Source organism: Sitophilus oryzae, unplaced genomic scaffold (genome assembly GCF_002938485.1).
Source record: "Sitophilus oryzae breed Bouriz unplaced genomic scaffold, Soryzae_2.0 scaffold_465_pilon_pilon, whole genome shotgun sequence".
Taxonomy (NCBI): Eukaryota; Metazoa; Arthropoda; class Insecta; order Coleoptera; family Curculionidae; genus Sitophilus; species Sitophilus oryzae.
Genome location: NW_022147046.1, coordinates 2,651,237 through 2,662,553, shown reverse-complemented (window position 1 = coordinate 2,662,553; position 11,317 = coordinate 2,651,237). Strand labels below are relative to the sequence as shown.

Here is an 11,317-nt window from a genome sequence, read left to right as displayed (position 1 = left end):
TTAAAACATGGTTAGTGAGGATTCAAGATCTGAGCTATTTCCTTTTATTAAACGACGGCAGTTAGCAGATGAATATTTTATTTTTACAAAAAAAATAAATACAAGTGTCTCATAATTTTTCAAATTATGAATAACATTATTTGTTATATCAGCACAAATTATGTGGCAACAGTAGTTTGGTGTTACAACAGCAAAATAAAACACTAATTTACCACAGTACACCAAAACGCTTTAACTTTACGTATATGATACACTTTAAATTTTCCTTTTGTAACATCAAAGATTTCAGCCCTAACTGTGTTTTTTAATAAATGGGCTATTTTAGGGATTGTACCATAAATAAACATATAACAGTAGGAGAAATTATTATTTTAACGAAAAAATATGTTTAGCAAATAGAATATTTTAGGGATTGTGCTATAAATAAAAATATAACACTAGGAGAAGTTATTATTTGTCAATAATCCCTCTTTTTAATGAAAGAAAAAAGCAAACTGCTATCGAAGACTGTTTTTCCGAATAAGAAAAACGTAAAATAAAATCGAAAAGTTTAAACGAAAACGTTTCACTCGTCTAATTTAACCAATCAACGGGATTCACTGCCCAAACCACCCCACTTCCACCCGTCATCTCTTTCTCCGTCAACTTCCCCTCCCGCTTCATCGTCCCCACCCCCCCTGAAAATCTCCACAAGGTAAAGAGGGGAAGGGGTAAACTCCACTATGGAAGTTTATATAAAGGAGGTGCACAAATCCATTCTATGTAGTTTGTATCAAATCTGCTTTAATTCTGTCATACCTCTGACCGAGTGTATCTGATACACTTTGAGTTTATTAATTGTTGTTGATGACGGTGTTTTATATATTCAAGTTTAATTTTTGCCTAAATAATTAATTGAAAAGTTGTTTATAACATATTATTTGTTTGGGGGTAGTAAAATTGGTAATAATAAAAGTAAAAAGGTATTATGAGTGGATCTGGTAAACCTTTGTTGGGTTTGTGGCTATACAGGAGTGGTGAAGAATGGAATTACAAAGAAGAGAGTCCCATTGCTTTGAAGAGTCAGGTAATTCAATTAAATTGTATTGAAAAAAAATATATTTTTATTGTTTTTTGCGTACTATAAGAAAAATAATTTTTTTATTTTTCTTTATTATTGGTATATTATTCATGTTATTATTTAAGATATATCTATTATGTCTTCTCTAGAACTTCAGATGGTAGATGTTGATAAACTTTATTTGAAATACCACGCACTTTGTTTAAATACACTCGCCGGCACGAAAAATGGGCACCTTAAAATTTTCATGTATTTTAAAGTTTTATACAGGTTTTTACACATATACAGATGTTTCACACAAAATGTGCCATCTCTCGTGGGGAGATTCCTCACGTAAAAATAAAATTTATTTTTCATATCGACCTAGGTCCGATTCTGCTTTATTTCGTAGCTACAGGGTGTTAAAGTGTTGATAATCTTTCGATTTATTATAATTATCTTCTAAGAACTTTAAGTGATTCGAATGAAACTTTGAGGGTAAAAGTTATTATAAGTGCTACATACTTTAATGCTAAGAAAGTGTCGATAAATTCATCAGGGACGTGCATATGGGTTATCACTGGAATATTTTTCAAAAAAAACATGTACGCCGCTGACTTTTTTCTTTTGAGGTCAAAATTGTGGTAAAATTAATAAATTATATATTTTACCTAATTTATTATTAAATATTATTAATGTTAGTTATTTTTACTATTAGTCCAACCTACAACAATTTCAAATAAAAAATAATGGTATTTAAGATAATTACAAGCTTATAATTTTAAAAAGTTTTAACATCCTGTAACTCTAAAACTATGCATTTCCATACCCATGTTTATAAGAACTTTTTTTCATATTAACATTGAAAATGTTTCTGTTATCCTATATAAGGGAGCCCAAATCGAATTAAAATGCTACATTTGCCACACCATGACGTCATATATACAAGGGTATAGGAAATCTCGGCGCAGCGGCGGCAGTCGGCCAGCGCGCGCAAAAACCATTACATCGCTAATTGTTTATTGATATATCTTTATTAGTTTAAAAGCAAAAAATATGGGGTTTGCTTTGATACCTTGTCAAGACATTAGCGAAACTTTTAAATTGTTTCTTTTTTTCATTTAGGCCTTCGTTTTTCGTTAAATGAAAGTTATATTAAAAAAAATCTATTATTAAACCAAATCTTCGCATGATTGAAATGATTATTCATGTTTAAAGTTTTTTTTGGTCATAAGCGCTAATGGAAATGTTTTTTCGTAAATAATTATAAAAAATTACTCCCTACGAAGACTTTATTGTGTACTGGATGAAAAAATAAGTATTTGTTTTCTCTATACGGTGGTATTAATATATCGATTTTTGATGATAGTGCCCTTTTATCCGGTCTAATTTTGTACTACTTTCGGAATAAGGGTCCCCATATCATGTACTGTACTTCCATCCCTGAAAAATTCAGCTTGTGACACCGAAGTGAGAGGTAACGTCAAAATACGCTTTAATCTACCTACATCATAGGTAAGTGTAGGTACTCTAGGTATATTCTACCTAGACAGTAGCTGAACTAGCTGACAGTAGTAATTAAGAAGTAATAAGTAATGTTTCCGGTGAGACCGCGTATATGTCACCGGATTCTGGTTAGTATAAAGACTTTTTCTATAGAAAGAGTTTTTTCTATATTTTCCTTTCAAAATAAGACTAATTTCTTCTTATTCTTTTAAATATTACAGTGTTTCTTTTTCCTAAAATGTTATACTTAATTTTCGCTTTAAATTAAAAAATCACAAACGGAGGAAAATATACGTTATTGAATAAAGTTTATACAAATCACTTTACCATAACAAAAAAGTAAAAACATGTCATGGCGGAAGATATTCAGGTGGCATTTCACACATTTATCTATTAAAATCGAGATTAAAATAATAAACTTGCGTAACATGTTATACACGAGATAGAAAATTTCAGAATCGATTAATACGCAATACGCTACGCAGTCAACTTATTCCTATGCGCGGATGAGCGTCTTCAAGACTCTTCCTTCGGCCAGGGTCACGACGCCGTCGAAGAGGAATCGGCCTACGTTTGGCTAAACAGGCTGGACACGGAGTACGATATTGGCGAGTCTGACTATTTATAAAAATTTGCAAAGTAAAATATGTTGGAAAAATAATTAATCCATACATATATAAAAGCTCAAAGGGTTTTTTTGTTGCATCCATCCCGCCGAAACCGCTTTACCAATCTTGATGATTCTTTTTTTAAATGAAAAGTATATATGTGTAGATTTGTTATGAAGTATTTTTATAGTGCTTAATGGCTATTTCTTTGTATAAAACGACTAAATACTAAAACATACCTGAAAAACACCTACACACAATACCTCCAGAAATAAATTATTTGTCATTGTCAGTGGTGTGTCAGTTAGATTATATATAACGTTTTTAGATATTTTAGAGTGAGTTCATGCCGCCAGCTTTACATACATAAATATTAGCACAAAGGTTCGTTTAAACGACATTAGTGAATTAGCTACACAAAGCGATTTTAGGAAATTCATCCTCTTAGAGAGTAAAATTATCTCGGAACAGTTTATTGTATGAAAATTCCTTACTATTTGGTCTAGAAGAATGAAATCCTACAAAAAGAATTAGAAGAAATTTCTGAAATTCATCAACCAAATGGGTAAAGTTAGTAAAAATTTATATAAAACTTGGTGACCTCTGGATTATACACATAAAAATTGGCACAAAGGTAAAGCGAATTTATGAAATTTATACCCTTAGGGAGTAGAATAGAGAATGAAAGTTTGCTCTACGAAAATGCAATACTATAACATTATAAACCAGACAGTATAAAATGTTATACAAGGGTTTATTTAGTGACATCATAACGAAATATATCTTCCTCAATTATCCTTCAAAGAATAAAAAATAACCTATAAAGAGAGTATTAGTGCTCTTAATAAATAAAAAAAATGAAAAATAAAAAACATCTATGCTCACTAGCTCTCTATAAAGAAGTAAAAAATCATGTAAATCAATGCATGAACGATTCGAGGTGTAACGCGAACGTAGTTGCGAGAAAAAGCTAGTAATTTATTAAATTATTTTATTTAACTCATTAATTTTCATTGAAAAGGAATTTTTGTAATTCGCCACTATATTAGTTAAAAACTAAGAAACTCATATCAAATTTAAGTTTTGCGATTTTGACTTATACTTTTTACAAAATCTGAACACATTTAAAAAAAGAAAAAAAATTTTGATAATATTTGTGTAGATTGACTACAAGTTGTATAACATAAATTTCTACGACCGGTCTACCTAGTGGTCTGCAGCATCGCCTTGTGGTGCAAACGTGGGCCTGTTAATCTGTGACGTAACGCACAACAGCCAAGAAAAAACAGAAGCGTGGCTAAGAATTTAGTAATTTAAAAAAAGTCTTTTAAATACAGTAGTAGGTATTAAAAAGTTTTGTGTTTAAATGGGGTTTGCCTTTAACAGTTAAAATTATTCGTAAAGTGTAACTTTCCGTAAGAATTCTTTTTTTTGCTTGCTTGTTTTACGGATAGGTGCGATCGCATAATTATTATTGATAATGTTTTACTTAATTTTAACATTACTACTTTTTCAGTGAATCTTTAAATCTGTTGTTTTTTGTTAAGTTTGTTATTTAAAAATATGTATGTAATACACTCATATTAACACTAATCATATTTTTACGTTTTTATTCATCATTTTCAATGCCCCCCCGGTTGCATCTTTGTAAAGGACTGTGAATTTTTTTTGAAGAGGAACCAATAAGTACTTATTTAAAACTTTCGCAAGTTATTAATGATATTGAAAAATGTTAAAGGTTGCTATCAAAGCAAATTAATAAAATTGCATTTATCTCATCAAGGAGGTCGAAATCGACAAAATATCAAGAGATAACTTTTAATCGGCATTAAACTGCTTACACTATTTCGCTAACAAGAGAAAAAAGTCAGTGGAGTACATGTTTTTTTTAGAAAAATATTCCAGTGATAACCCATATGCACGTCTCTGGATGAATATGTCGACACTATTTTAGTTTTAAAACATGTCGCATTTATAGTAACTTTTACTCTCAATATTTCATTCGAAACACTAAAAGTACTTGGAAGAAAATTATAATAAATCGAAAAATATTAAGACTAACACTCCGTAGCTACAAAACAAAGCAGAATCGGACCTATGTTGATATGAGAAATAAATCTTATTTTTACGTGAGGAATCTCCCCATGAGGGATGGCACATGTTTTTTGAAACACCCTGTAGATTGTGTTCTAGTGGACCGATTTTAATAATTTTTAAGCCAATTTTTAAAAATCAAAGAACAAACTATGTGACACAAACTTTCCTTTTATTGAAAATTTAAGTCAAAATATTGCGAAAGTATACTCTTATATCGGAGGCGGTGGTAACAAGCTTTTGCTTCTGCACTTGACTAAAAAAATGATACCCACCTATACCTTACACTGCATACCAAAGGGCGCCACTTATTTCAAAAAGATGCTAATACTTACAAAGGATAGTACAAACTGAAATAAGAAAATTGTACAAGTGTATTAATTGAATAGAAACTAAGATTAGTATAGCTATTAAATATTTTGAGAGACCGGATCAACCAATGAAACAATTCAAATACCCAAAAAAATAAGATTTATTACTTGTTAGAAATATTTGGTACCTATTCGGCACAGCAGTTATGTACATTAATATACAAGAATTATATTTAAGAAACTCTATTTTAAAACTTGTTTAAAATCAAATTATATCTTTTCAAATATTAATCAAACAATTATAATATAAAAAAAATACTTTTTAGAGACGGTCTTGGTTATATTCGAATAATAAATATTTAAATTTGACTTGACTTATTACGAAGATTCATGAACCTTTTTGTTTATATATAGTTAAAGGGAAAAAGATTAAAATCTGTACCCAAGATTGCCCTTACAGGTCAAAGATCGTAATGATATAAAAGGTTAACATAAATAGATGTTAAATCTGAATAATCAATCAATATAACATGATTATTTTAATAATCAAATACAAATAAAATTTAAGCAATGCTGAAGGCAAATACTTAAAGTGTTAAAAAAAATATAAAATATAACAGAACGTTAAATTTTATAAATTAAACGATAAAGTAATGCTGCAGGCAAGTACTTAACCAGTTAAATACAAAATGTTGTAACGTTTTTAGTTCGTTACATGTCTTTTTACATATGATATATGATGTCTGGCCTATCATCACCGGATTCCCTCTCGTTCAAGCCGGATAGTTTATTTGACGCGCAATTTTTACGTTCCCAGCTATAAGCCTAGTCAGTAGCTACGGCTGTAAGGATTTATGGTATCGCTCTGTGGGAGCGCGCGCTGTCAACATCGCTTCTGTCAATTCTCTGTGATCTAACTTCACTTTTGGTTGGACCGTTCGGCCTCTTAGACGCCATTAGTCCCAGTGTTGAGAAATGGTGGTCATTTAAATCTGGCTGTATTATCTGAATCAGCTGCCATTTCGAAGCTACAGGGTAGAGTTACGGATGTCCCAACTTGTATTTGTATTTGGCTGGCACGTTGGCGCCCCTTTGCTTTTGTCCTCCAGAATGTCATTTGGAAGAAAGGACAGATTGTTTATTATTTATTGAGCCCTCGGGAGTATTTTGAGGGTCTTACGGACGGACTATTTACAAGGTACAGGCATTATCCAAGGTCCTAGTATTCCCTTGTGCCACTGTCTTATGGACGGATGTCCCATGGACAAGTGTCCCATGTAGGATTGATTTGTCTTCACATAGAGTGCCCCAGCGTGGGTGTGGCTTGAGTCCCGTGCTGCTTCACCCCCATTTCTAAGCCTGGATCGCCGACAGACAGTGCAGAGATGCAAGACCTCCTCGCGCTGCTACTGGTTGAAGCAGGGTTGCATTAAAGAACAGCTAAGTGTAATTTTAAGTTCTAGTATCGCATTTAACACCTAAAATGTTTTAGTCTTAAACAGTAACGTACATTTAAACTATAGCGTACAGACTATATTTAGTGGTTAGATTATTAAGAATATTTATGTCAATGCAGTAGTAAAAGTGTGATTTAGATTTTAGATTTCATAATATCACGCATTGTAATGGTATTACTTTCTATAGACATCATTATTACGCTATACTAATAGATGAATGACGAGATAGATTCTAGAATCTACAGGTTGCAACACATCTGATTGAACACCGTATAAATTTAACAATTTAAATAAAGTAATGCTACTTTTCTTATATTTTCTCTAATGTTACACGCATTGTATTTTCCTTATAGTCTTTACATAGAACGTTTTAATATTATTTACATATATAGTTTTATTCAACAGGTAACCACTATAATAATTATTAAAATTGTACAATGCTATTCACCATCAGAATTCGTCACGAATAAATATAGTCATTAGTTTTAAGTATTATACAATTGTGTTTTCTTTCTCTGTACATGCCTGGCGCCCAATATCTAGATATCTTTTGTTTATTATTATTGATTAATTTTCTCTCTAGTGAAATACCTTATCCACGACTGCTCTCCGATGAAAAGCTGCCGTTCGCAGTGGTAGTTGTTTTAAAAAACGCTACAATGTTAAGAATAGTTAATTTCTTAACACACTAATGATTATTTAAAATCAAATTAATAAAAGTTTAGTTTACTAAATATACTGGCCTTGTATACCAAATTAGACTAAAAAAGGATCATCTTAATGATAAAAAAAACATCACAGCATCCACCTTCTCCTCAGAGGGGTGCAGGGCTGAAATCTAACTGAACAGGCTGCTACTGATTACTTCGGTGACTGAGCACGTAAGAAAAACTTATGGAAAAACTTGGCACAAACTTCTAGCAAAATATGCAGAAAAACATCTAGAAATACTTGAAGAAAAATACGTGGAAAAATGCTGAGAAAAATACGTAGAAAAATCTGTAGAAAAACCTAAAAAGAAATGCACAGTATTAGTTAACCTTACATTTTAAAAAACTCGAAAAATTTACGAAGGTATTAATTTACCTCATTGTGAAGGCACACGATCAATAATTATTTAACATTTCTTCTCAAATAAGGGCTGGACACTTCTCATCAAAAAAACTGGAATCTAAAAGAAAGGCATGTGAAGGTTTTTTCTACCGAATGGAATATCAAGGAAAATCTTACCAAAACTATAGATCCACTAAAATCTCAATAATCAAAAGCTATATGGGATCTCCATCCATCTATGGGACAACAAAATCACAATATTTTTCCCATATTGTGAAAACTACTAGCCAAATAAATTTAATTCTCAAAATGGCACAGTGACCTCGGTAGCGGCCAAATCCGAGGTGGCGATTTTGACGTTTCCCGTCTTGTCGATACACCAGCGGTGGGATTCTGTAAGCTCCGTAGCAAGAAATTTCCTGTCTAGCCTATGCTATTTGTATACGATTGATGAGTCACTAGACAGGAAATATGTTTAAAGAATCGCTAGCCAGGGTACGATCCAATATTTTCGATAGAGAGCGTTCCGAAATTTAAGTGTTGTATCGATACAATAATAAAATACCGTCTATAATAAAACAAAGTAGCATTTGGAAAATGAAAATGCTACAACTATCGGAAAAGCGGACCTATGATAACATTATTTTTAGATTCCTTATTTTGTTAACGTACTCCACAGGGTGTTTCACACTTTCATTAAAATATCAACATTTTATTTTTCCTCGTATAATTGACAGATGGAAACCTTCATTTTTAATTTAGGAAAAAATACTAAAAATTCAAATAATTTAGCTACAAATTGCTTAAAAAATCATCAAAATCGGTCCATTAAAACGAAATATATTAAATTTTACAATACATCAAAATTGTGCCCGTTTTTCGTGCCGGTGAGTGTATTTTGAGCGGCTTTTTTTATTTTTGACTTACAGATTATATGGGAGATGACTCATTATAACTCATCATACAGTCTCAGGGCTTTGACAAAAGCCAGTGTCTGAGACGGTTTTACATAGGTTAGTTCTCCATCTTCGATATCAATCGTACCAAAGTTTATTGCACGAATGGTTGTTGTCTCGGCGCACTCAGTTCTGGTACTTTCCCATTTTCCTCACAAAATCTGCAGTACCTTTGTTTCTTAACTTTAGTCTACTAAGGTGGTCATTGAGGAGACAGTGTCCTGTTAAAAAAGCCGTCACAATCCGAAGATTGTTTTTACTTAAATCTAAAGTTTGTTTTTTCTGGGTTGTAAGTTGCAGTCTTCGAATGTCTTAGACCGTTGGAGGATTCCCATTCCAGGTTACGGATGGAGTAAAAAGGATTGGAAGAAAGAAACGCTTACTCAGTATATAAAAGACCATACTATCACGTGGTATACTGATGCTTCCAAAACCAAAGCAGGGACAGGGATAGGAGTATTTGGGCCGAAAACTGAATACTCCGAACCAATGGGCACCTACCCCAGTATCCTTCAGGCAGAAATTTGCGCTATCGAAAGATGCGTACAATTTATCTTAGATAGGAGCTATCGAAAACAGGAAATTGCCATCCTATCCGATAGTCAAGCAGCACTTAATTCGAAGTTGGTCAAAGAATGCCTAGAGAAGCTCAACAAATTAGGCAAAGAAAATAAAGTCCTCCTACTCTCGGTGCCTGCTCACCAAGGGATAGAAGGCAATGAAAAAGCAAATGATCTAGCTAGAAAAGGAGCGAACACTCCACTAACTGGACCAGAACCGTTCTATTTTCCAAACGGGAACCAACTGAAAGCGGAACTGAAGAATCTTGAAGACTCCATCCGTAACTTGGAATGGGTGTCCTCCAACGGTCTAAGACACTCGAAAAAGTTCCTTAGAACTTATGACCGAGAAAAATCAAAGGTTTTCCTTGATTTAAGTAAAAACAATCTTCGGATTGTCACGGGGTTTCTAACAGGACACTGTCTCCTCAACGAACACCTCAGTAGGCTGAAAATGAGAAACAACGGCGAATGCAGATTTTGTGGGGAAAATGGGGAAACACCAGAACACCTTATCACTGAGTGCGCCGAGACGACGACCATTCGTGCCATGAATCTTGGTACGTGTGATGTCGAGGATGGAGAGCTGGCTCTCGTGGAGTCGTCTCAGATACTGGCTTTTCTTAAAGCCCTGAGACTGTATGATGAGTTATAACTCGTTATAACTCAAGAAAGGGGAACACACAATAGATCTATAAGGTCGCGGTGATTAACTCCCCTCCTAAACATTCTACATTCTACATTCTACGGATGGAGTATTCCAAGTTCTTGAGTTCTGCTTTAATTTGGTTGCTGCTTTGGAAGCAGAACTATTTCCAAAAAGATTCATTTAAGTGAGTGTTCGCTCCTTTCCTAGATAGATCGTTTTTTTAATTATTATATATTTTAATTAATCTCTTGGTGTGCTGGCACCCAGAGTAGAAGAACTTTATTTTCTTTGCCTAATTCGTTGTTCAACTTCTCTAAGTATTCTTTGGCTAACTTCGAATTGATAGTTACTGAGTTGATCGCTCTTAATACTGCTTGACTATAAGAATAGGGTAAGATTGCTATTTCTTGTTTCCGAGAGTACAACCTACTACAACCTATCTAAGATGAATTGTCGCATCTTTTCATAGCGTAGATTTTTCCAGAAAGATGCCGGGGTAGGACTCATTGACTCCGATGTATTTAGTTTTCAGCCCTATATTTTTGACTTAGTTTATAAAAAAATATTCCCCTTATATACTTTCTTAATAATTTTATATTTATTTTCTCTAAAATTTCGCAAATTATTTTTTAAAAGTTAAAAAGTATAGGCATCAATTTATATTTAACTTCATATTCTGAATGAGAAAACTATATTATATTATCAACTAGCCAAAATCTGATTCCAAAGAATCATCAACCGAGATGGAAAAGATTTCCATAATTTTCACTTTGAAAAACCAAGTAGGAGGATTGGTTAGAGCGCTTCAAGCTTTCCAGGATCTCGGAATCAGCGTGCTGCACATCGAATCCAGACCTGGTCAGGCCGGAGACAGCCAGGTGGATTTTTTGGTGGACATTGAAACGGATACCAAGAAGCTGGAACAATTGGGACGGATGCTAAAGGTAGATATAATAGTACAGTTAGAAATTAAATATATTTTTTAAAATTCTAATAAAAATATTCCCTTAATTATAATAATAAAGATAACATTTTTTGCTATAAGGAGTTCTCAAGATTGTCAATACTTTGAACGCCTAATAAT

General features: G+C 32.9%; 1 protein-coding gene and 1 long non-coding RNA gene across 3 annotated transcripts in view; one reads left to right on the top strand and one right to left on the bottom strand.

Annotated features, from left to right (window-relative positions):
- The first annotated feature begins 754 nt into the window (after positions 1 to 754).
- Positions 755 to 11,317, top strand: part of LOC115885880 (tryptophan 5-hydroxylase 1) — a 35,772-nt gene continuing 25,209 nt past the window's right edge. Inside the window, exons 1-2 of one of the 2 annotated variants that reach the window (XM_030904917.1) lie at positions 755 to 1,066; positions 10,963 to 11,177. In XM_030904917.1, the coding sequence (XP_030760777.1) occupies positions 1,024 to 1,066; positions 10,963 to 11,177 (258 nt within the window). In that variant the 5' untranslated portion in view covers positions 755 to 1,023. Of the gene's footprint in view, positions 1,067 to 10,943; positions 11,178 to 11,317 lie in introns of both variants that reach the window. The other variant, XM_030904916.1, reaches the window with a different exon arrangement.
- On the bottom strand, positions 7,967 to 8,767 carry LOC115885886. The gene is made up of 3 exons (XR_004050807.1): positions 8,246 to 8,767; positions 8,102 to 8,186; positions 7,967 to 8,026 (listed from the first exon to the last, which is right to left on the bottom strand). It is a non-coding gene; the product is annotated as an uncharacterized LOC115885886 (long non-coding RNA).